Raw genomic sequence first — 27,181 nt, 5'->3', positions numbered from 1 at the left:
AACTGTATATGGTTGAAATGACAATAAAACCACTTGAACTTGAACCTGAATTCATGCAAAGTTCACATAGGATGGCAGGTAATAAGTCGACCCAGTTGCTTGAGGGGTATCGGATAGAGCCCCTTAGTAAGGCATTCCTTAATGGTGCGATTTTTTCCTTCCACAATCCCTGAGCTCTGGGCATGATATAGAATATGAAAGTGGCAATCCATGTTTAGGTACTTGCACAGTTTCTATGTTACCTTGGAAACAAAAGGTGTGGGATTATTTCTTTTGTGAGAATTTTAATGAGTGTATTGGCATTTTCCTTTGAGCATGGAAAGGCTTCTACCCATTTAGAGAATTTATCCACGATAACTAGAAGACATTTGAGACCTCTGATAGCTGGCATGTATGTAAAGTCAATTTGTAGTGTCTGAAAAGGACCACTAGGTGGTGGTAATGCATCATATTTGACGGTTTTCCCTTATACATTTAATCTTGCGCATGTTAAACATGCATCGAGGAGTAATTTAACAGTTTTGTGAGTGTCTCGAACACAAAACCTTGATGTTATTGTGGAGATCACCCCTCTTGTGTGACATGAGAAACACTGTGAAAATGGAACACGAGGAACGGAAGGACAGAAGTCGGAAGAGCGAGACGGCTATCAGGGCAGCGTATTAAACCGACAGAGGCCTGTGTCTGTAAAAAAGCAACAACAATGTCACAAAGAGTCAGAGAATGTGAAAACGTGAAAAATGGAGATATTATTCTTGACAAAAGGTCTGGGCATTCTTGAAGTGCAAGTTTTTCTGCATAGTAGACTACAGGGCCGTTTCTGGTGAACTAGGCGGTCGCATAAGGTGCCACCAGCTTGGGTGTGGGGGTGCCCCTATGGCCTGCCCCCACCCAACTCACGCACCCACAAGAAAGAGAGTTTTATTATTATTATTATTATTATTATTATTATTACTATTAATTTGTATGTTATTTAGTTTTACACTTTATGATTGCATGTGATTATTTATCTGGTGTCCCTGCTGATAGTGGGCCCGCTGTTAGGAAGAGAGATAGAAATATATAGGGCGGAGATGCCATGTTTGACTGGTCTCTCATCATGAAAAGGTCAAAACCATCAGGTGCTCAGTATCGCAAAAAGAAAAAAGAGGATGAAAAAAAGTAAGCGAAATATAAAGGTATGCGACTGTAGTCGATGGACGGTAAAGACCTGTTTTGCCATCATAACGAGTGCAACACGTTCACAAAGGACGCGCTGTCCTAGCAAGAATTCCCCATGTGTTAAAACACATTTAAGCGGCTGAATATTAGCATGATAAAGATGGATTAAAAAAAAAAGAAAGACGGTGACCAGAAATGAATGTTTAGTGTATATTGAAGATCGTGTGATAGAAAAAAAAGTATAAAAGTTATTGTACATGAATAATTTCAATAATTTTCTTATGCTGTAAATGTATAACTAATTGCAATTACAGACAGACAGGCTTTGTGATATGGGTGTGTCGTATGGATGAGAATCTGTTCATTTATAAATTAACCGATTCCTAGGGTGCCTGAATCTATTTATTTTAAAATCAGCAATGCATTCCAAATATGCATAACTCAAGCACCCCTGATTTATTGTTATTGTGTTGGTCATGTTTATGCTTTGTTAAGAAGATTAATTTATGCTGACAGTCATCTGTCATTCAACCATTAATTTAATCATCTTCATCAGTAACTGATTTATCCCAGTCAAGGTCACAGTGAATTCAAAGTCTATCCCAAGAACACTGGGCATGTGGTGTGAGTACACCCTGGTTCAGACTCCAGTCCATCACAGGCCACCATACACAGACATTCACACACTCATTCACACCAAGAGTCTCCAATCCAATCACCATATTTTTGGGAGGTTGAAAACAACCAAAGAACACAACGGAAACCCATACACTCACTGAAAGAACATGTGAAACTCCACACAGAAAGTAATCTGAGCTCAGGATTGAACAAGGGACCCTGGATCTGCACCAAGGCTATCCTGACACGTTATATTAACACACACACTTTTAAACTAGGATGCCCAGCCCAGCATCTAAAAGCTTCATGCAACTCTTAGTTTCAGTTATGCACAGCTGAACCGGATAAACAAGGCTTTTAGTAGTATCTGAATGTTAAGGTATGTTGGAACTAAACTAAACAGAATGGAAGATTTTCATGAATTGGGTTTACCTGCAGTAAGTGAGTGTCCAGTATCATCCACTGAAAGGCAAACCACTATGTCTACTGAAATATGTACTCAAAAGAGAATGTCATATGTGTTATTTCTTAATAAATTTTAGAATTATGGTTAAACCACAATAACAATTTACCATACCATATTAATAAAGATCACTATCATATAACAAAAAAAAATGAAATGGAAAAACTCAAAACAAAACAAAAAAGGATTTATGAGCATGTCAATTGCATGGTTGTAGGAACAATGCTTCATTTCTCATAGGCTGAAATCCGCTGTCATGTGTCACCTCCCACATCATTGTCTATTTCACAACTTTCTGTGCACTTCAATGAGGACACGCTACAGTTTATAGAATGGAGTTTCGTGTAAATCGGTGGTGTTTATTTAATCTAATCAGTTTTTGCACTCTTGTTGAAAAAAATGAAGGCATCACACGAACTTTCTTTATTGGGATAAGAGAAGAGGACTGGGATTATGCACCAGGTGGTTATAATCACATAAACGGGAAACCAGTTACTCAGAATGAGTGAGTTTCTATATATTACCATTTATTTCATGCCATTTTTTATTTGTTATTTGTTAACACCCCCCCAACACACACACAATATCAACCTTGTATATTTGTCTCACACAGTCCTACCTACAAAAATCTTTAAAAATAAGGTGCTATGTGCAATGATTATTAAGGCATTATACAATTATAAAACTAAAATAATATACAGTATCAGTATTAGAGTCTATTATATTGTTCACTGTGTTCTAGGCATGCATCACTGTTCATGCTTCAAGGTCCCCATCGGATTGGCCATGTGTATAAGAAAGCCATATACAGGCAGTACACAGATGCGACATACACACGGGAGATCCTCAAACCCACTTGGCTGGGTTACCTGGGGCCTGTAATTCGGGCTGAGGTTGAAGATGTCATAGTGATCCACCTGAAGAACTTTGCCTCCAGAAGATATTCAATTCACCCACATGGAGTCCACTATGAGAAAGATTCAGAGGGTAAAACATGTCTGCATAATCGTTTCTATTCAAAACACACTGAATATACATTTAAAATGTGTGGTTTTTAAACTGTCTTCCGAAAAAGCAGAATGAAGTTTGTACTAAAGATGTACTAAAACATTTATTCAGTAGATTAGTTTCCTCTATCACACAATGCTCAGTTTAAATAATTATGATTTGTTTTTTATTACTTTAAAACAAACAAACAAAAACCTTTCCTTGAAGGAAACAGGGTTACCTGGGTTACCCAGCCTATTTGTTACCTTGTATTTTGTACTGTGTGCCAAAACCAACCAAAACACTGTGCTGCTATTTTGGGTTGGTATACTGAATGTACCTAACAGACAATTGGTGTTTATTAGGGGGCCAAGCACCTAAGGTGTGTAGGCACCCTACTGTTATTCCACCTCTTCTTCTTCTGCTTCTTCTGGCTAGGGTATCTATGCCACCCCATAGAATCATATGGGAAAAATTGGGAAATTTGGCACACTGACAGGGGAGGGTTTAAGGAACATTCTGACCAAATTTGAGCCATGTGCTGCCAGTGCTCTAGCGCCACAATTGGCTCAAATTTGGGCCTAATTTGGAAGCATGATTATGCTCATAACTTTTGAACCATGTATCCAAAATTTTAAATGAATCCCTGGATTCCCTGAGTTAGGATGAGTTCAACTACAAACCATTCTTGAATCCCTTTACCTACAGTTATGGCTCTGTGTTTCTGTGCTTGCTTATGCAACAATTGTAGCGTGTTTGTGAATATGCGACTCACTGATTCTGGGTGCTTGGCTCCCTGCTTGCAGCTTTAATTATATTTATGATTCCTCAAAGACTGCTTGGTCTCAACATAGAATAACGGGTCATAGAAATATAATATGAGAGATACTGCTTAATTTACATGATAGACTCCTTAATTGACTCATTATGACTTGTTAAGCAGGTCAAAAATTGTCATTAGGAATAATATAGGAATAATAATTCCACAGCATAATAAAATCTCTTATTTTCAAACCTTGTACTAACACTCAACAACTATGGGCTCAGAAGCTGAATGAAGCATGAATGAAGATGAAAAGCATCAGGAAACTGTGATTATGTTAATTACTGATAATAATGATAATAATGAGTAATAATAATAATTATTCTAGGGCAAACTTTTCATGTTCAACATTATATATATATATATATATATATATATATATATATATATATATATATATATATATATATGTATGTATGTATTTAAAATAACCATTATATGCATATGCAAAACTAGGATTGAATGGATGATATGTGTATTAGGGGCCCTATATCCAGATGGAACTTCTGGAGCAAATAAACTGGATGATGGTGTTCCTCCTGGTGGTACATACACTTATACATGGACAGTGGAGCAAAAGTTTGCACCCACTAAAGGAGATCCCAATTGTCTGACTTGGGCTTACCATTCACATGTGGTGGCCTTCAAAGACATCTCTTCTGGACTCATAGGTGCCCTGCTGACTTGCAAGAAAGGTACTTTCATTTCAAATGATGAGTATTTCAAATGACACTCATTTGTTGTTTCCATTCACATACAGTATGTGTACACACCTAGTAACTAACACTTAACTGAGATAAGACATACAAGTAAGACATATTGGGTATTCTAACATAATTTTCACATCATATTGCTATAAAATTTTCAATGTTTATCCATGTACAATCCCCTACGAATCTATTGGAATGGCAAGGCCAATTAATTTGTTTTTGCTGTAGATTGAAGACATTTGGGTTTGAGATCAAATATGAGAATAAAGTTTAGAATTTCAGCTGTTATTTCCGGTTATTTATAGGTAGACTTGTTAAACAACATAGAACACAGCACATTTTGTATCATACCACCTGATTTGTAGGTGAGGAAAAAAATTGGAACATGTGACCAACAGGTGTGTCTTGTTGCCCAGGTTTGTCCTGTTAGATTAAACAATAAACATTTCTGAACATCTACTCTTGGTTTTAGCTTTCAGTTTTACCTATGAAGATAGTATTTTTGTTCAAAATGATAAGCCAACATCAAGATAAGAAAGCTGTCTGTGGGAAAAAACAAGCCATTCTGAAGCTAGGAAAAGAGGGATAACCAATCATAGGCATTGTACAAACATTGGGCACAGCCAATACAACAATTTGGAATGTCCTGAAAAAGAAAGAAACCACTGGTGTACTGAGCAACAGACACCAAATGGGTCAGCCAAGGAAAACATCAACAGCTGATGACAAAAACATTGTGAGCGCTGTGAAGAAAAACCCCAAAACAACAGTCAGTGACATTGTGAACAAACTAAACAGGGCAGGAGACTGAAGGGAGAACCCCCCCCCCCCGAAACAAACAACTGAAAGAGACTGTGGTAAAAGCCTGGAAAAGCATTACAAAAGAAGAAACCAACAACTTGCTGATGTGAGTGAGTCGTAGGCTTAATGCATCCCAAGGGATATACAACCAAATGTATTATGTGCTATTTACTTTAATTTATTTAAGACTAAGATTAAGACTTATCTGTCCCTATACTTTTTCTTGCTAAAAATTGGATGGTCTGATATAAAAAGGTACTATGTTTTATGTTGTTTAACACATCTAGATGTAAACGCTCATCTTCCATCTTTTTATCTCAAACCCAAATGTCTTTGGTGTATAGTACAAATAAATGGATTGGCCTTGCCATTCCAATAGTTTTGGAAGGAACTGTATATCTGTATACACACTGTCTATTTCACTTAGGGATCCTGCAGTCTGTTTCTGAAGCAATGCATTTCCAGAGATCATCAGGGGTTACCTACTCTCAGGTGCAAAGAACAGATGTGGATAAGGACTTCCTCCTCTTGTTCAGTGTGGTGAATGAAAACTTGAGCTGGTACCTAGATGAAAACATTCAAACCTTCTGTTTGGAGCCAGCTGATGTTGACCCCTCTGATCAAGACTTCCAATATTCTAATCAGATGAACGGTAGTTATTTATTTGGATACCTGTGTTTTTTTGAATGGACTAAATACTAGTGAAATTCTGAAACTAATAATACTAAGGCTGGACAATATGTTGATATCATTATAATGATACTATCTATACTGTTCTGAGATATTGTCAGTATCATGATTTTTCAATAAATGAAAAAAATTACAAAGTGACAGGAAGCACCTGAGCTTTTTTTTTTTTTTTTTACTTAATTTTCAAAATTATAACATTAAAATGTTTACAAAAATGTAAAGAATCTTTCACCTTTTCATTGTTAAATATATGTTTATATTTATAAATCAAAAGATTTTTTACTGTAAAAAATTTTATATTTTTTAAATAATTGAACAGTTTTTAAAGTAACACTCTCAGCAATTCGTGAGCAAACCTATATATCATGATACATATCGATACCCAAGAAATCTGAGAAATGCCTTAAAGAGTTGTGATATGATGTTTTTCATAATGAATATCATTCTTTATCTCATTTTATAGCTATTAATGGATATGTGTATGGGAACCTTCCTGGGATTGAGATGTGCCAGAACAAAAAAATTTCATGGCATTTTATTGGCATGGGCAATGAGGTGGACATCCACTCGGCACATTTTCATGGGCAGACGTTGCTGATTCAAGGACATCGTGTTGACAGTGTCAGTGTGTTTCCTGCCTCTTTCATGACTGCAGAGATGGAGCCCTTAACACTAGGAAGATGGCTGCTGAACTGTCAGGTTAACAGCCACTTGCAAGGTACACTTTTAGCTTTGAGAAAGTATTTCATTTGAAAGAAGTACACTATATGGCCAAAAGTGGACATCTGGCCATTAAAAACATAAGAGGGCCTTCCCCAAACTGTTGCCACAAAGTTTTGGGTCTTGACCAAACTTGTTCCAGCTTGACAATGCCTCTGTGCATAAAATGAGGTCGAAGAAGGCATGGATTAACAAGGTTGGTATGGAAGAACATGAGTGGCCTGCACAGAGCCCTAAGCTCAACCACACTGAACACTTTTGGGATGAACTGGAATGCAGGCTGCACACCAGGCCTTCTTGTCCAACATCACTGCCCAACCTCACTAATCATCTTGTGGCTCAAATTCCCACAGTCCCGTTCCAAAGTCTAGTGGAAAGATGTCCCAGATGAGTGGAGGCTGCTATAGAAGCAAAGGAGAACCAGCTCCACATTAATGCCCATGGTTTTGGAAAGCAAAAAAAAAAAAAATTCTGGTTGTGAAGTTCAGGTGTCCACATACTTTTGGCCATATAGTATATCTTGAAGCATGCAATTGAAGATCCAGATATATGGGATGAAAGTTTGCAGCACCCATAATTTTGCATTTAAAAAGAATTGATCTTTTATAAACAGAATTGCAAGTTATTAATGAGATATTAATGAGATAACAGGCTATATCCTGTTTTCCTATGACTCTCTTGATCTTCAGAGTTGATTTGAAGAAGGCAAAATAACAAAGCTGAAAAAATTATTATAAACATTTCAGAAGATTGGACAAACAGCATGCTAGAGTTAGAACAGACATGTCAGGAAGAATATGCAATGTCTGCTGTTCTACTAAATAATGCACCTGAATAGATTTAAATTCTTTGCAAATAAATTATTAGCGATTAGTTGAATTACAGTTATAAAGGGAAATGCAAATGCAAATGATAATATCACTAGGTATACTAGAAATATTTGGCCTTGTTGGCCTTTCTGTTCACAAAAATTACTGATAGTAATAATAAACCTGTGAGTTGTCCTAAAGCTATGCAAACCTTTGCCACAATCACACACAGAAACACACTCACACTCACAGACACACACGTATACACACACCCAGACACACACACACACACGCACACACACACACACACACACACACACACAGAGACAGAGACACAAAAACAGTCACACATAGACACACACACAATGAGTAATGATGTTTGTGTGCAGATGGTATGCAGGCACTGTTCCATGTTTCACTGTGTGCTGGGAAGACAAACTCTGTCACTCCTCTGAATGGAATAGTGAGGAAGTACTTCATTGCTGCTGAGCTGGTTCGATGGAACTACGCCCCATCAGGGATAGACAGACTGACTAAGGTTTCACTGACTGAAAGTGGGAGGTATGAATCTGTGATAAATTCTATTCAGACTATTTTAAAATGATTCATCATAGTGTTTTGAACTGTTGCTTACCTGTACAGTTTTTGTCTAGAATTTCCTCTTGCATCATTCAAAGATGTGTGCTATATGCTATCTACTTTCTTTTTTATTCTTCTTAGAGATTCAGAGCTGTATTTCAGGAAGGATAATGGTCATCTTGGTGGAGAATATGCCAAGGTGGTATATAGAGCATACACTGATCACACTTTTACCAAAAAGATCAGCACGGATGCACACCTGGGCATACTAGGTAGACATCCCTTTTTAAATTTGACTTTGATTGTGTATTTGGTATATAAAGTTTAGCCAGTTAAGGGATTAAAGAATTATGTGAATGAAAACATTATTATTATTATTATTACTATTATTATTATTATTATTATTATTATTATTATTATTATTATATAGGAACATTATGGGGATTATAACCAGAGATCCTGATGTGCACTTCAAAGCATATGAAATGTCACAGATACTGCAGTTATATTTCCATATATCATTCAGATAGAGAGATTTTATACAGTACTGTTTTATTGATATTTTCATTACCTTCTACATTACTATTCGTTTTTGTTCTTCCTCAGGTCCTGTACTAAGAGCTGAGGTTGGGGATACTTTACAGGTCACATTTCTGAACAAAGCTGATAGAAATTACAGCATCCAGCCCCATGGCCTGCAGTACACAAAGTCATCTGAGGGAGCTGAATATGAGGATGGTGAGAAGACAACCAAACATTTTCTACTTTCACTGCCCAGTTATATTTTGCAGTTGTAATTTTGTTTTTTTCTTACATGTGTATGAGAAGCAGCTGGTAACAAATATACTTGTTAAAAAATATCTCTAGGTAAAAGTGTACATTAATATATATATAGTAACTATGAACTGACTCCAGGTGTGTTGCATGGTGCTGCAACTAATAGGTAGTCACTGTGCAAAAGTTATTGTTGTTTCTATATTATTATAAACTTTCTGGGTGTTTTATGGTTAATAAATAAAGTAAATTAATAAATAAAGTAAAAAATATGCAGAAAGACTATAGATAGGAAAATAAGAAAACAAGTGGTAAATTAATAAATAAAGTAAAAAATATGCAGAAAGACTATGGATAGGTAAATAAGAAAACAAGTGGTAAGTGTTTATTTTACATGTATAATTACCTAAGTACTTTTAACTTATAATCTTGTAGCTGTGGCCAGAACCATATCTCCCTACAGTTCTTGCTTAGGTCTCACTGAAGCTATGCAGGGTTAAGCCTGGCCAGTATCTGGATGGGAGACCTCCTGAGGGAAAACTAAGGTTGCTGTTGGAAGTGGTATTATGGAGGCCAGCAGGGGGTACTCAACAGTTCATAGGACTGTGTAGGGCCTAATGCCCTAGTATAATGACTGGGACACTACACTGCAAAAAACAGCACTGTCTTTTGGATGACATTTTAAACCATGGTCCTGACTCTCGGTGGTCATTAAAAATTCCAGGATACTACTTGTAAAAGAGTAGGGGTATAACTCCGGTGTCCTGGTGAAATTCTCTCATTGGCCCTTCTCTACCATGCCCCCCTAATAATCCCCATCTCTGAATTGGCTACATCACTCTCTCTTCTCCATTTATAGCTGGTGTCTGGTGCACTACGGCTTCCATCGCATCATCCAGGCTCATGCTACACACTGGTGTTGGTTGAGGAAGTCCAAAAAAAAAAATTTTTTTAAAAAAATTATATATGTATATATATATATATGTATATATATATATATATATATATATATATATATATATATATATATATATATATATATATATATATATATATATATATATATATATATATATGCGATGGATTAGCACCCAGGTGTACTCCGGCTTGTGCCCGATGCTCCCTGGGATAGGCTCCAGGTTCCCCGTGACCCTGAAAAAGGATAAGCGGTATAGAAGATGGATGAATAAATGTTTATATATATATTTATATTTATTACTATGAAATTCAACAAATCTGTTACAGTTGTGGATGGCATGGTGGCACAGTGGATACCATTGGCTCTAGGTGTGAATGAGTGTGTGAATGTGTGTGCATGATGCCCTGGGATGTACTGGCATCCCATCCACCTGTGCTGGGTCCTCTGTGACCCTGACCGAGATAAATTGGTTTTGGAAAATCATGTTCTAATTGCTTGTTAGAACTCATTTTATATGAGAGTTGGTTTGGAACCAGTGTTAAGTATCTATTGTCGTAATTAATTATAACAAGTTAATTCCAGGTTTATATTTTTTGTCATCCTTTATATTTGGCTCTCAGATACAGAGAAAAAGGGTTCTCACGTGCATCCAGGAGGTTCCTTCAACTATACATGGCATGTGAGAGAGGCACCTTCTAAGAGTGACCAGTCCTGCATCTCTTACCTGTACTTCTCCTCAAATGACCCTGTCAGAGACACCAACTCTGGCCTCTTTGGACCCCTGCTTGTGTGTAAGAGAGGTACACTGAGCTCCAAAAATACCCAGGTATTATATTCTCTACAATGCATACCAAGGGAAACAACAATGTGCATACTCACATTTAAGAATATAAACATTTTGACTAGATGGACTGATCGATTATGGCTTCTAAGGAGTGATTTATATAAACGATACATTTTAACATAATCTTAATTATTTGTTTATACTGTAAGACGGATGTGGACAAAGAGTTCTTCTTGCTCTTTTCTGTGATGGATGAAAACCTGAGCTGGTATCTGAACAAGAACATTCAGATATATGGGACAAATGAATCTGACCCAGAGAATGAAGGATTTCAGGAAAGCAACAAGATGCATGGTACCATGCACACTCATTTCATAACTATCATCTTATAACTCAGTACACAAATGAAAATTTCATTTAATTTTCAATGTGAAAAGCTTAGATTAGTTTTAACGGTGTATTTTAATTTCTTGTTATTCTTAAATGGACAAATTTTTTTTCATTAATTACAATAGAAAAATATATGATATTCCATATTTGCTAACTAGTTGATCTGTGCGTTTCATCGTCGATGTGGTACAGCGGTGAATGGCTACATGTACGGGAATCTACCAGGACTGGAGATGTGTGCGGGTGAACGGGTCAGGTGGCACCTCTTAGGACTTGGCACAGAAGAGGATATGCATGGAATTTACTTCCAGGGGAACACCTTCAGCAGAGACGGCATCACCCGCGACACCCTTGCTGTGTTTCCACACACTGCTGTCAGGGTTTTTATGAAACCAGATACAACTGGTCAGTCATGTCTTTGGTGTATTTCCATATACCAGGGTTTTTCTTTAAAAAGGTTTAAACATATGCAATTCATACAAATTATAACATAATTACATTGCATTGCAGCCTTGAGGATTTAACTTTAAGGGTTTTACTTTCTGAAGCCACGTTTTGAAAACCAAATTTGACAAGCCCTGCCTCACAAATCCAGGGTCCAGGGTTCAAGCCTGAGTTCAATGTCTGCCTTCCGACATGTTGCTCCTTGTTCCTGTGTGAGTTTCTTCCAGGTTCTCCAGTTTTTTCCTATTGTCATATCACATGAAGTGGGTGGATTGACCTGTTGAAATTACACCTAGTTGTTGATGAGTGTATGCGTGGTGGCATGCAATAGACTGGCATCCCATTCAGAGTGTATTCCCACCTCACTCCTGGTGTTTCTGGGATAGAGTCCAAATCCATCATGACCCTGACCAGAATAAAGCATTTAAAGATTTTCTGTTAATTCTATTACAAACAATTCAGTGGAATTCACAAGAACCAACATTGCAGATGCCCAGTGGAAATTTTGCAAGAGTGAAATTAATAATAATTATTGAACTTGACTTGAATTTGCATTAATTTCCAATAGCATAACAAATTATTCTAAGTAGACAAAGTGATAAATTTAGCACTGTGCAGACAGGAGATTTTAGGTAATATTTCCTAATCCAACTATAAATTATTTCATATAAGGAGGTAGCCAATGATCAGTCAGATAGAAGGCTGGATAACATGGTATAAATCTTTTACTTCTATTTTCTTTACTCGTTCTGCCCCCCCCCCCAAAAAAAACTAAGTCCAGGGGCTGTCGTCCTTGAATTATCCTATAAGCTACTATCTAGTAAATTTTTAGAGTAACTCCATAATAGGCAGTTGAGAATCAACAAGATACATTAATCTAGCATACAGTTTAGCAGGCCATTTTGAGTGGTTATAAATAAAGGTCTTTGACTGTGTTTGAGGTAATATCATTAACCAGGGTTAACAGTTTTCAGCAGCATTTCTAGCCCAACTACATCTCACAAACCACATAAAAGACCTGAAACTTGCCCCCAGATTTGGACACTGGATAAGGGAGACATGTTTTTTCTTTTCCTTAGGCTTTCCATAGGGAAACAAGTATTTCACACATATTTCTGGTGTACATTATCCACTCCATAATTCCCTTTTCCCTCTCCCAATATTTGCAGTATGTCTTACAATAGAGATGGTTCAGTACATCATAGACACACTGTCTGCCATTTTGTGGAATTTTATTAGATTTAAGATCTCATGGTATTTTTAAACTAGCCTACTCTGGCAATTCTGTCATTCTGTCAAGTGTCCTGTCCACACGAGCAAATCAAAGGAAAATCAACATATATCTGTCAATTAACAAAATTTATTAATTTGTTCATTGTTCACTCAAGAAGTAATTTGTATTTCAATGTAATTTAAAACATATGCAGTATATGGAGATTAATATTTGCTGAACGGCTTGACCCTGTGAACAAGCAACCACTGCTCAGCATACTAACGCTAGGCACAGCTAAAATTATGCACCACACCTATTTTGGCTTAAAGGAGCAATAGACAGTTTGTACTAGTACAAATAACCTGGAAAATATGTAGAACATAATTGAAAAAATATTATTAATGGCATCAGCACACATGTATTATGTGACTGAGAAAACCCCTTACAAATAATTACAACCGTAGGCTACATGGGTGGGAATGGGAGGGTTCAGAGAATAAAGAAATCATTCCAATGTTGTTGTACTTAACCTATTTAACCAATAGTGCTTTGCTAATACTAAGATTTTCAGCTGCTCTTAATTGATGTGTATAAGAGCATTAGTTAAACCCACTGGCCTGTTGAACTGTGGGTGGTTCATATGTTATATGTGCATGTGTGTCTGGTTGTGTGTGAGTACAGGGCTTTTTGAGGTGAGCTGCAAAGTGAGTGACCATTACATGGGAGGGATGAGGCAGCAGTACAGAGTAAAGAATTGCGGACACAGCTCGTCTGCTCATCCCTCTGCTCCCACAGCGCACTACTACATCTCTTCAGAAGAGATAGAGTGGGACTACTCACCAAATCGCACCTGGGAGCTCCAGAACTTCAACACCACAGAGGAAAATAGGTATACACAAAGCTCAAGTATCCCAGGCCATAAATGCTTTTCTGAATTGAACAATAGGATAGCAGTTCCATACAAAATGTCATGAGACAACAGAAAATGGAACAAAAGCACCCATAGAAATTCATATTCTTTGAATATGCACAGTCTCATTTTTCTGGTATACTGGTATGGTGTGACCTGAATGTGCATATCTGAAACCCCGAGAGGCTCTTATAATTTAACGTCTACCTGTCACATGTCCAACACATATGCCCAATACCTCTAACTATCACATGTCCAACACATTTTCCAAGGAGATTGAAAAATCATAAAATTTTTCCAAGAGTGGGTTCAGCTTCCCATTTCTTAAAATAAAAAGACAAATCACTACAATGACAATTTTCCCAATCTGACCAGTTTACAACCTCAGAATAATTGCCTGAAAGTAAGTACAGCTTTATTTATATAGCACTTTTTAAAACAATGTTTACAAAGTTCTTTACAGAAGACAGGAAAATAAAATAAAATATAAAATATAATAAAAGGATAAGAAAATAAAATAGAATAAATAAAAGAATACAAAAAAAATCTAGTATGGAAAATTAACTGGATTGAGGAAAGGCCCCAGTGAACAAATGTGCTTTGAGATACTTTTAAAAAGTGTTAATTGAATCAACTGCACGTATGCTGTCGGGGAGAGAGCTCCACAGTTTAAGCCCATAGTGACTAAAGGCCGACTCCCCACTTTTCAGCCTCGTTTTGGGTACAAACAGCAGGTTGCTGTTGGATGACCTAAGTGATCTAGCAGGCTTATATTTAGTGATCATATTATAAAGGTATGTAGGAGCACCACCATGAAGACATTTGAAAATTAATAACAGTATTTTAAATTCATTTAAGACACAGGTAGCCAGTGATGTGATTTAAATGCCATGTTTAAACAAACAAACAAAAGCAAATTATAAGGTTCAGAGTGACTTTACTGTATGTTTTCTGCTTCTGTATTAAGTCAGAATCAGAATCCATTAGATTTTTCCCTTCTAAATAAATAGATATGGTCTTTTCATAATATCATATTTGATTTTTTGAGTCCTTTGCATTGTGACTTTATTATTGTGGCAGAATTTATTGAACTTGTAATGGATACTCTGTTTCTTAGTCCAGGCAATATATTTGTGGGGACTGGTGAGAATAGGCTTGGCTCCAAATATAAAAAAGTGGTTTATAGAGAGTACACTGATGCCACCTTCAGCACCAGGAAGCAGCGGCAGTCTTCAGAGAAACATCTGGAAATTCTGGGTACAAAGTTGTGGTTCTCTAACTGTTCTTTAAAAAAATGCTATTATTTTTTGCTATTACTTAATTATCATGCCGTGTGACTGTCATCTTTAAAACAGTCACTCTGTGCGTGCGTGTGTGTGTGTGTGTGTGGGCATATTTTGTTAGGTCCAGTCATCAGAGCAGAGGTCGGTGAAGTTCTTCATATTACATTTCTTAATAAGGCTAGCCGTCCATACTCTATTCAGCCTCATGGAGTGAAGACTTCACCTCAGAATCCAAAACCTGTGTTGCCTGGTGAGAAATCCTCAACTTTCTATTGCAAAACCACCCTACAGTATTGCTTAATAAAAACAAGTTTTAAATGTCTAATAGGCTAATAAATAATATATTTCTTATAATTTACAGAATATTGTAAATATAAATATCCTTAAAATGTTTTCCTGTGTACTTATATTGCCTTTAACATATTGTAGAGTCTAATAATACAAATACAATTTAGTAAAACATCTTAGGTAATTTTACAATGACAATTACTCAAATAAATATATTAGTTATTGTTACAGGGGATGGCCGGTAGTGGAATTAGGCGCAGGAATTTCGAAAAACGATCGACGATCACCAGTATCACGGTGTTACCTTGTGCCTCCGGCAAGTCCGTTATGAAATCCAGAGCCAGGTGGGACCACGGGCATTCAGGAGTGGGTAGAAGTACCAATTTTCTGGCCGGCAGCACACGCTGCACCTTAGACTGCGCGCAAGTGGAGCATGAGGATACGACGCGCTGTACTCCCTAGGCATGTGGGGCCACCAATATTTCTCGGCCAGCAGTTGGTAAGTGCGGTGAGCTCCCGAATGACCCGTCGCTGGTGTCGTGTGGGCCCAGGTGATGAGTTCCAGACGGTACCGTTCCGATACGAACTGTTTACCGGGAGGACAGGCTGTCGGGATTCGTGACCTGGGGATACGGGCTAAGGCTTGATCAAGGGTCCACTCCAAGGTGCCAACTATACAGGAGGGGGGCAAGATATAACTTTCCTGGTCCACCCGACTTTCTGGGGAGTGGATTCGAGACAGTGCATCAGCCTTCGTGTTCTTTGTTCCTGGCCTATAAGACAGAGTAAACTGGAACCTGGAAAAGAAAAGGGACCAGTGAGCCTGGCGGGGCGTGAGACGTTTGGCGGTCCTCAGGTACTCTAAATTTTTATGGTCTGTGTAGATTATGAATGGGTGGATGGCACCCTCCAACCAGTGTCTCCACTCCTCTCCTCAATTTAACTGCCAGGAGTTCTCGGTTCCCCACGTCATAGTTGCGTTCATCGGGTGATAACTTTCGAGAAAAGAATGCTAGGGGATGCAACTTGGGTTTGTCTCCGAATCTTTGAGACAGAACGGCCCTCACTACCACCTCAGAAGCACCAACCTCCACGAAGAACAGTCTGGAGGGATCCGGGTGTCTGAGGATGGGGGCCGTGGTAAAGGCCCGTTTAAGCTTCTCCAAAGCCTCCTGGGCATTTGGGGTCCAAAGGAGTCGGCTGGGCTTACCACGCTGGACGGACGTCAGGGGTTGTGCCACCTTACTAAATTCTGGAATGTACCGCCGATAAAAGTTTGCGAAACCAAGGAAACGTTGCAACTCCCTGATGGTCCGGGGAGTGGGCAATTCCATGACAACCTGGATCTTGCGTTGGTCCATGGCGACTCCCCTCTGACATACCCTAGGGTAATGACATACTCTAGGAATGAGATCATGTCTTGGTGGAACTCACACTTCTCTGCCTTTACATAAAGCTGGTATCGCAGCAGGCGGCGCAATACTTGCCGGACATGCTTGATGTGCTCCTCTAGGGATGTCGAATATACCAAGATATTGTCAATGTAGGCGATGACGCACCTCCCCAGCATGTCCCTCAGGACGTCATTGATTAGGTTCTGGAAGACTGAGGGGGCGTTAGCGAGCCCATACGGCATGACTGAGTACTTGTAGTGCCTGGAGGTGGTACTAAAGGCCGTTTTCCACTCGTCCCCCTCCCTGATGCCAATCAGGTTGTACGCGCTATGTAGGTCCAGCTTTGTGAAGATGGTCACGGACCATAGCTGTTCAAGGGCTGCAGGAATGAGTGGCAGAGGATACCAGTACTTCACTGTCACCTGGTTGAGGCCCCAATAATCAATACATGGTCGAAGGCCCCCTCTTATCTTCTCTATGAAGAAGAACCCGGCAGACGCAGGGGACGTGGAGGGTCAAATGTATCCCTGCTGGAGTGCCTCCTGAATGTACTCTTCCATGGCCCGATGTTCAGCTTGGTTGAGCGGGTACACATGGCCCCGAGGTGGGCTGGCCCCAGGTAGGAGGTCGATGGCACAGTTGTAGGGTCTGTGTGGTGGCAAACCGCTTGCTCTTTCCTTGTTGAACACCTCGCAGAGGTAACGATATTCTGGAGGGACCTCAACAGGAACATGGGACTTAGGACTCTCCACTGTCGTGGTGGCCACAGGGACCGTGGGGTCCCTCAGACAGTTGTGCAAACAGTACAGGGACCATTGAGCAATTTGTTTGTCGATCCAAGAGACCTGGGGGTTGTGAAGCTCTAGCCAGGGTAGGCTGAGAATGACGGGATGTCTGGTAGAAACTGTGAGGTATAGGACGATGGTTTCGTGGTGGAAGGCACTAACTTCTATGTTGATTGGCAGCATGCTGTGGGATATTACTCCTCCTCCTATGGGGGACCTGTCTATGGACTAGATTTCGCGAGGTCGGAGCAGGGGACGTATGGGGAGGCCAAGATTCTGTGCCGTCCTCTCATCCATGAGGTTCTCGGCTGCTCCGGAGTCAACGAACGCTGAAAGGACAAGAGACTGGTCTGAATGTTCTATTACAACAGGTAAAGCAAATATGTGAGAAGAGTATAACTGGGTTGGACTCACCCGATGGCGACGAGGTCGGCTGTCTGTGCTCCCTTCGGTCGATCGTGGCCTTTTATGGGGGCACTGATGAATGACGTGGGTGCCCTCACCGCAATAGAAGCACCGTAACTCGTGACGTCGCCTCTCCATTTCCTCCTCGTGGGTCCGGGTATGCCGGAGCTGCATGGGTTCGGCTGGTGGGACCGGCTCTGGTGGCAGTGGACTGGCATGGGGCGGTTCGTACGGTGCAGACGGTCCAGCCGTATTGCTAGGTCTATGAGGTCATCTAGGGTTAGCTGCTTGCCCCGACATGCCAGCTCTCGAACTCAGGGTTTAGCCCCTGACAGAAAGCGGTCTTGAGTGCCAGCTCATTCCACCCGCTCCGGGCAGCGATGGTGCGGAACTCCAGGGCATATTCTACCACACGAGCCTTGTGTGATATTCAGGAGTTCTTGGCCGGTCTCCCGGCCATCAGGGGAATGATCAAAGGTGCGTTGGAAACGGGCGAGGAGGTCCGCTAACGAGGGTCTGACACCACCTCCTCGCTCCCACTCCGCCATAGCCCATGCCAGGGCACGTCCGGTGAGCAACTCCATGAAGTGGGTCAGTTTACGGACCTCCAGCATGTCCAGGTGGCTCTCAAAAAACATCGCGCATTGTAGCAGGAAGCCCTCGCATTATTCCGGCTCCCCAGCGTATCTCTCCGGTGTAAGCAGAGGCGGGTGGTGCACCGCCGGCGTGGCTGGAATGTGCGCAGCCGGCGTGGCTGGAATGTGCGCGGCCAGCGCTGGCTGGGCATACGTTGGGGCGGCCGGCGGTGGATGCATAGATGTAGCAGCAGGCATTGCGATCGGAAACGCGGAAGCGTTCAGATGCAAAACTTGCTCGTGTAACTGCGATATCTGGTCCCGCTGCACAGCTTTCACGCGGTTTTGTTCCAGGATGAGGCGTCGCCACTCTGGGGTGTCCGCTGCCTCCATAGTAGGCGAAATAATCTGTTACAGTACCTTGTCGGAAACCAGCGCGGACAAACAGTTTAGAGTGCGTGGATCAGGTGAAAGACGAAACATGGAAGGGTATAAAGGTCAGGCGATAGAGCAAACAATTCTAACAAGGCAAGGCAGAGAATCCAAAACCCGGGAAAATCCAGACTACTAATAACGGCTTGGTGAAACGACTGAGTGAAGACTGCAGAATGTTTACTTCACGAGACGCTGAAGTTTACGAGGTACTTTATAACTTATGGTGAAGCACAGGTGTTCGTACTCAGTTCTCGAGCGCGGGCATGGCTGGGAAGTGTAGTCCTCGTCCCCATGTTTGTAGGGAGCACTGTATGCTGAGAACTGCAACTGCGAGTTCGCCGTGGGGTAAAAGTTATGGTTATGGTAATGCATCATGCATAGAGGACCATACTAACTGACTTACTGATGACAGCAATTAATACTATGCGTTAAAAGCATTCATGTGTTATCATTTGCATGCAGTGATCTTTCAACTAAATATTTGTATCAGTTTTAAATACAATACTGTGAATTCTAAGTAGTAATGAGAAAGTTTTGGATACATAGTTTTGGATAAAACTTATTTGAGTGAAAAAAATGAATTTTTAAATAGAAGGATGTAATTATTAACTGCAGGAAGAATGGGTACATACCAGTGGATTGTTCGAGAGAGTTCTGGCCCAGGCGTCTCTGATCCAAACTGCATCACATTTGCTTACTACTCCACTGTGAACTTCATTAAGGTGATTCTTATGAGTACTGAATGAACACATGCACATTATAGTACCTTGTGTTAGATTTTATTATAAACTAAGTATATTGATCTTTATACTTAATATGTTTTGACACTGATCATTCACTTAAGATGCATAAATTTGTAATTATAGATAAAAACATTAATCATACCATGGCCTTTTAGGAAAAAAAATATAACAGCATATGAATTTAACTTAAATGGAGCCTAACTGTAAGACCTAAATGCAAACTGGTCTTTGATTTACTGTAGACGACCTGGAGGAGTGGTAACTCTCCACAGAGTGGCAGCAGTAACCTAATGAAGGGCATTGCAGTGTGATTCAGTACTAAATGAATGAATATTCTGGTGAAAACCCCCCAAAAGATATTGACAAGCATTTCTTTACCACCCAAGAAATGAAATAAAAAAAGCTATAAATTTGACTCATATGTTGCCTGAACAAAGGAGAAGGGATGTTTATTTTATGACGGGGAAAAACTGTTTGTGCTTGCAAATCGTTGATCGTTTTGATTTGACTATTCATTTTTAAGATTGATATTAGAAGTGTGAGATGTTTTGAGGAAATTCAAATTTAATATCTAGCTAAACAAGTTAGCATGTCATAGACTATTTTTGACGTTATGAACTTAACATGATGTGACAATTTGTTTGCTGTTGAATTGGATATTTAGGACACAGTCAGTGGGCTAATTGGACCCCTGGTGATCTGCAGGAAAGGGACACTAGACCAGAGAAGAAAAAGACAAGATGTGGATGCAGAGTTTGCTCTCCTTTTCTTTATCTTTGATGAGAACATGTCATGGTACCTGGAGCAAAACATTAAAACCCACTACAACAGCTCAAAACCACTGATCAGAAATGATGACTTTGTAGAGAGTAATAAAATGCATGGTGAGACTTTCCTACCTAACTTTCATATTCTTGACTTCTTACCAAATGACCCAGGCCATAGGTGTTCGTTTTATATCTTTTATAATGTAAAAATAATTTTATAATATGCAATGTTGTGGGTCCATAATCAGTATATCCATTGAGTTCTATACTCATCCCTCATGCTATCCTCCTGCTTTTCTCAGCAATTAATGGCAAGGTGTATGGAAACCTTCAGGGATTGAACATGCAGGTAGGGCAGAAGGTAAACTGGTATCTGCTTGGGATGGGTAATGAAGTGGATCTGCACACAGTACATCTACATGGCCAGACCTTCATATACAAGGTGATAATGAAAACAGATCATGCTAGACAAGATTCTTCAGCATGCTAATAAAACACAACAATTAAATAAAAATAATTCTTAAACCAAAACCAACTATACTCAATTTACAAGCTTGTTTCTTTCTTTCTTTAATTCTCTTCCTTGGAGCAGACAGACCTGCCCCACCGGGCCGATGTGTTTGACTTGTTTCCAGGCATATTTCAGACACTGGAGATGATGGCAGAGACTGAGGGAACGTGGCTGCTGCACTGCCATGTGGATGACCACATCCATGCAGGCATGGAGACCACCTACACCATCAAAAGTGTTAGACCCTCCAAGCCAGGTAATTATTATTATTATTTTTATTTTACTTTACTACCAAAACACCACAAACAAAATCTCAAAATAGTTTCTTTTAATCAAAACACCAGCACTTCTCTTTTACTAAGAGTGTGAATCATGACACAATGACCAAAAAAACAAACAACTGTTGTGCAGTATACTGCATTGTTCACATTTAAACAATATTGCATGAGCAACAGTATCAGCACTGAATATCAGCATAGCTGTGTTTTGGCCTTAGACATGAGGCTGATATTCAGTACAACAGCACAACTGAGAGTGTAAAATTGCGTTTATACAACAGTTCTAAAAACAAGAAATTAATATTAAGTAACTGAGCTTTCAGACACAACACAATATGTACAAATATTTTGTTTATTTTACTCCGTCAACAAAAATAGATCCCAGAGAAGCCACAGCTGGATAGATTGTTGCATGCAATGTACAGACTAACTGACAGCCCTTAGTAAGTGTATGGTTTCAGTAACGAAACATTGCTAGAATTTGAATTTTATCTAGAGAACACAGACAAGTGATACATACAGTACACGGAAATATATCGGTGCTGTTATAATAAATAATAGTCTTGAAATGCTGCTTCTCTAATCAAATATATGGACTCCAACTAACTGATGTATAACGTAGGTTTTCATATTGTATTTGTTGAGTTTAGAAATGTTTGATTCCAAACAGACCAAGAATGGCATGTCTTTAATGAATACATAATACACTGCACAACATGGGAAAAACTATTACAAATTAAAAATACTAGGAGTAAATTCTTAAGTACCAAAAAAAAAATAAGCTTGATCATAAATTTTCCACCTATTCTGGGTGGCTAATAGGAGTTGTACCAGAGCTCAGTTGAATTCTCGAATCTGATTGGTCAGACAGTGTGAAATACAGTCATGTGAAAAAATAAGTACACCCCATGGAAATTGTTGTCTTGTAGTAATGTTCACATTTTAAATTAACAACAACAACAAAAAACCCCAGAACAGTCACATGGAAAAAGTAAGTACACCCTTACATTTATCATACCTTCAAATAGATATACATCTTTCCACTGTAAATACATAATTCCACTGTAAGGAAAATAATCTACAAATTGCGCAAATTTCAAACGACTACCAATTTGTCCAGTACTGGCTGTCCCAACAAATTCAGCCCAAGAGCAGACCATCTGATGCCAAAAGAAGTCTCCAAGAACCACAAAAATTTCATCACAGGATCTGCTAGTAAGTCTTGCAACTGCTGGTGCATTCATTGATTCAACTGTTGATGCATTCATTGATTCAACTATGAATTCTGCATCATATAAAGATAATTATGAGGCCAGTTATTTCTGCTAAAGAAGACAATACTGATTTCTGAGGCCAAGGGTGTACTTGGGTGTGCTTTCCACAGAAGAATATCACATATATTGATATTTCTGTTGAATAAATGATTGAAAATGCTAATTGTCCTTGTGGTTTTGTTCAAATATATCAACTTTATTAATAGGCACTGTTTCAAAGATAATCAAATGTTTGCTTGTCCAAATATGTCAAAAAAGCCAACAATTTCCATGGGGTGCACTTATTTTTTCACATGACTATACCCTGTCCTAGAGCAACATCCAGCTTCATTCCATTCACCAATAATAAATTAATCCATTTTGGAAAAAGCACTGCTGAAGTTTATTCTGGTTTTACTGTGTGTCTTGTCGTTATGTTTTTGTTTTCAAGACACAAAGTGATATTTTTGTTCACAGGACAGAAATCTGGCTGACTGACCGAGATAGAGCGGTGATGAATTTGTGTTGTGAAGGGCCTATAAAACAAACCTTCCAGACCTGAGGGCGAGTCTCCAAAATTTTTGTTTTTGTTTTATATTATTATTACTATTATGTTTTAATATCATTTCTACATATTTTATCACTCTATGTGTACTAATAAGAAATGAAAAATATTGACCGTTGTACCTTTAATGTGCTTGTTCTAATATGCTGTTTTTTCTGTAGTAACATCTTATACAAAGGGACTTGCATGGAAGGTGCTCCACATAATCTAAGAGTAACAATAAACAAATAAAAAATGTGTTTGTTTGTTTTTTATTAAATAATTTTTATATGCGTTTAACGAGGTTCGGCATCAACTTCGTGGTATTGAGGGCGCTCGCTATGGAATACTTCACCCAGCTCGGCTTCGCATTACATATAACGGTGTCCAGAAGGACTTTATTTCAGCGGAGGAAGCAGGAGACTACGTTAAACTCTTGATATCGGGGTGAACTTCATCACCTATATAGTGGAGTTTTTTTTTTTTCACTTTTATTCTTTTTTTTTTGCACTCGGCCTTCCAGCTCTACAGAATTCGGATTCTTATTGAAGATATTGTCGGTGCTTTACTTCGTCTAGATTTTGTGGACTCACTCCTCTTAAATTTACTTCTGTATTAATGTGCCTCTCTGTTTTGATGCTCTGACTGGGTTAGGGTTGTTTCCTCATCTTTACGTGCTACACTGTGTTATATTATTTGTTAAAAGTCTTTAAAAGGTAAGGACATTATATTTGTTAAAGTGCGCAGACTATTTATCAGATTTGAAGTCAGTAGGGGACTTTTCTCTTACTGGAATTTTTTTTTGTTTAGGTAATTTAGTTGGTTAGTTCGGCTTACTCTTGGTGGGAAACACTGCTGTCTCCCTTTGTTTTATGGAGACTTGGGGTGTGTTGGGGGGTCCCACTCCGGCTGGGACAGGCACGCCTTTAAGATTTATTTGTTGGAACGTCAGAGGAAATCCTGTCAAGAGATCTAAGGTTTTTACATATTTGAAACGTTTTCCACTCGAACTTTAATTTGAAAGTAGGAGGGGTTGCTATTTTAATTGACAAAAGGTTACAGTTTTCGTCCACTAACGTTATCGCTGATGCGAACGGTAGATATATTATAGTTGCTGGTACTCTAATGCAAAGACAGGTATTGTATACTCTCCTAACTTAGATGAATTTATTATTTTTATTTATTTATTTATTTATTTATTTATTTATTTATTTATTATTATTATTATTATTATTATTTATAAATGGCATCCCTTTATTGTATACTTTATGGAGTTACAGACACTTCCCACTTAAATTTTTGTGCCTGTTCTTGGGTTTTATAATATTTATATAACCAGCGACAGTTATTGAGTAGCCATGATCAGCCGGGGGGTGGCAGGGGATGGGTTTTTGGTACTTTTAATTTGGTTTTCGTTTTTTTTTTTCTTTTTTTTTTTCTTCCTCTTCTTCTTCTCAATGAAATATTTGGGAAAGATAAGGGAGGAGAGAAGAGAAAAGGTAAATGAATCACATGAAAATGAATCACATGTAAATGAATCACATGAAAATGAATCACATGTAAATTAATCATATGAAAATGAATAAATAAATAAATTCTACAGAATGAAACCTAGTTCCAGGAATGAGCAGCCAAAAAATACTTTAACATCTGAATAGAATAAGATGCCGAAGATAAAGTCCAACACCTTTAACAAGGCATCAAAATGTAAAAGAAACCTCTAAATAGCTAGTTAAATGGCACTTGTGATATTTATATATTACTGTTACTTGATTTCAAATAGATCTACTGATGTGTAATAAGTGTAAATACTGTAAATATTATAATAAATTCTCCTATTTTTTTGTCCACTAAAAATAAATAAATAAATAAATTTAAAAAAAAAAATTTTGTTAGGATAAATATGTTTGACATTTATAGAAGGAGTCTTTAGTGTCAGTTGCAAAGTTTCCGTGCATGCTTTTTGGAGATAATGGTCTCTGGTTTCTCTGTAAAATGACAAGTTGCGGTTTTTGAGAGAGAGAGAGAGAGAGAGAGAGAGAGAGAGAGAGAGAGAGAGATGCTGGTGAGGGAACAACTGTATTGTTGATATACACCGATCAGCCACATAACATTAAAACCACTGACGGGTAAAGTGAATAACATTGATTATCTCGTTACAATAGCACCTGCCAAGGGGTGAGATATATTAGGCAGCAAGTGAACAGTCAGTTCTCGAAGTTGATGTGTTGGAAGCAGGAAAAATGGGCAAGCGTAAGGATCTGAGTGACTTTGACAAGGTCAAATTGTGATGGCTATAGATGACTGGGTCAGGGCATCTCTAAAACGACAGGTCTTGTGGGGTGTTCCTGGTATGCAGTGGTTAGTACCTACCAACGGTGGTCCAAGGAAGGACAACCAGTGAACCATCAACAGGATCATGGGCACCCAAGTATCATTAATGCATGTGGGGAGCTGGGCTAGCTGAGAAAGTTAATGGTGGCTGTCATAGAATGGTGTCAGAACACACAGTGTATTGCAGCTTGCTGCATATGGGGCTCTGTAGCTGCAGATCCAATGCCGAAAGTGCCTACAATGGGCATGTGAGCATCAGAACTGGACCATGGAGCAATGGAAGAAAGTAGCTTTGTCTGATGAATGACATTTTCTTTTACATCATGTGGACAGACGGGTGTGTGTGTGCGTCACATACTTGGGGAAGAGATGGCATCAGGATGCACTAGGGGAAGAAGGCAAGCTGACAGAGACAGTGTGATGCTCTGGGCAATGTTCTGCTGGGAAACCTTGGGTCTTGGCATTCATGTGGATATTGACACGTACCACCTACCTAAACATTGTGCAGACCAAGTATACCCCTTCATGTAAGATGACTGAGGAACTATAAGTTGTTAAAATGTGTGATGTGCTGTTTGATAATAAATTAAACATTGTAATCATCGGTAAATAGCTGTGGTATAAGTGGAATAACAAAATCCAGACGTGCTGTTATATGTAAATGTAAATGTAAAATAATCCACTTTTCGGTGGTGTAACCGCATGGTCTATTGTGTGTTCTTTGTTACTTGTAGGATGAAAAGTGACTCCATTTTGAAATGGACTGAAAATGACACTGGAATATCCCATGAAAATAATCTGCATGTTTTCATACCTGGTTACTCAAAAATTATATTAGACACTCTGTATTGTATGGGCAGGTTTGAGGTTTGTGGTATAGGAATCTATTAGATAATATTCCTGCACACATGGTGCAATTAATTCCTCTGACGCAGAACATTCGCTATGGTCATTTTTTCTTTATCTCTATTCAGTTTTAAGGTGTTGATTTAGTTCAATATACTATTTGCTGGCTAACATGGCTAACTGCTACCAATGTAATATCCAAATACTGAAATTGCATTTTTTAAAATTACATTTGCAAATTGGTTCATCCCCCTTAAAAGTTGTCAGATTCCAAATGACACACAAATTGTTCCAGCCTGTATTTTTATTGCAAACCAATACGCTCTTAAAGTAAATTTAAAAAAATTGTAAAGTCAGAATTCATTATTTACCAGCATTGTTTGCATTTGTTTGGAAGTGAATTTCACCCATTCTTCTTGTCAGATTTGCTCCAGCTTCATCAGATTGGTTGGATTGTTTGTTGTTTGTTGACTACAATTCTCAGTGAGATTCAGATGTGGACTTGGACACTTTTTAACCACTCTCTCTTTGTGTTTGGGACCATTGTCTAACTGAAAGGTAAAGTTTCTCTGATGCTTTATTTATTTATTTATTTATTTATTTATTTATCAGCCTGAAGCAGGTTACTTTGTAATATCCCCTGTATTTTGCTCCATCCATTCTCTCTTCAGTTTTGACAAGAAGCCCAGGTTTTGAGGATGAAAAGTGTCCAGAGAGCCTTTCTGTAGATTCCCTCACTAGTCTCTATCTTGTTTTTAAGTTAAGTTTTGAGGGAGGGCCAGGACTAGTAGTGCTTGGGTGGTTTGATGCAGCTTCCACTCCCTCACTATTGATCCAACAGTGTTTACTAGGATATCCAAGCTCTTTGATATAATTTTACATCCTGAATTCCTAAGTTATGAAACCCATTATCTTTAGCTCCCTTAGGATTCTCCATAGCCTTCA

The 27,181-nt window shown here is 38.8% G+C and overlaps 1 protein-coding gene across 2 annotated transcripts; it reads left to right on the top strand.

Annotated features, from left to right (window-relative positions):
- Nucleotides 1-2,558: 2,558 nt before the first annotated feature.
- LOC128620498 (ferroxidase HEPHL1-like) lies at nucleotides 2,559-24,625 on the top strand. Of its 2 annotated transcripts, XM_053645549.1 has the most exons (19): nucleotides 2,559-2,747; nucleotides 2,985-3,229; nucleotides 4,535-4,747; nucleotides 5,991-6,215; nucleotides 6,717-6,971; nucleotides 8,172-8,343; nucleotides 8,503-8,633; nucleotides 8,968-9,099; nucleotides 10,675-10,880; nucleotides 11,048-11,192; nucleotides 11,421-11,633; nucleotides 13,567-13,774; nucleotides 14,913-15,052; nucleotides 15,200-15,328; nucleotides 19,576-19,682; nucleotides 20,368-20,587; nucleotides 20,773-20,912; nucleotides 21,063-21,237; nucleotides 22,990-24,625. In XM_053645549.1, the coding sequence occupies exons 1-19, from the start codon at nucleotides 2,575-2,577 to the stop codon at nucleotides 23,004-23,006; spliced, it is 3,246 nt and encodes a 1,081-aa protein (XP_053501524.1). In that variant the 5' UTR covers nucleotides 2,559-2,574; the 3' UTR covers nucleotides 23,007-24,625. The 2 variants fall into 2 exon arrangements, with proteins under 2 accessions (XP_053501524.1, XP_053501525.1); XM_053645550.1 differs by lacking the exons at nucleotides 19,576-19,682; nucleotides 20,368-20,587; nucleotides 20,773-20,912; nucleotides 21,063-21,237; nucleotides 22,990-24,625 and adding an exon at nucleotides 15,598-15,655.
- The last annotated feature ends 2,556 nt before the right edge of the window (nucleotides 24,626-27,181 follow it).

Source organism: Ictalurus furcatus, chromosome 16, assembly GCF_023375685.1.
Source record: "Ictalurus furcatus strain D&B chromosome 16, Billie_1.0, whole genome shotgun sequence".
In the NCBI taxonomy this organism is placed as follows: Eukaryota; Metazoa; Chordata; class Actinopteri; order Siluriformes; family Ictaluridae; genus Ictalurus; species Ictalurus furcatus.
Note: the sequence above shows the minus strand (reverse complement) of the source record. Positions and strands in the feature narration are given on the sequence as shown.

What these genes read in the sequence shown, in the direction of transcription:
- LOC128620498 (XM_053645549.1), top strand. Translation starts at nt 2,575, where the DNA reads ATGGAGTTTCGTGTAAATCGGTGGTGTTTATTTAATCTAATCAGTTTT. An exon ending in GGTTAACAGCCACTTGCAAG is followed by an intron (nt 6,972 to 8,171) that starts GTACACTTTTAG and finishes GTTTGTGTGCAG; the next exon opens with ATGGTATGCAGGCACTGTTC. An exon ending in CCACTGTGAACTTCATTAAG is followed by an intron (nt 19,683 to 20,367) that starts GTGATTCTTATG and finishes TTGGATATTTAG; the next exon opens with GACACAGTCAGTGGGCTAAT.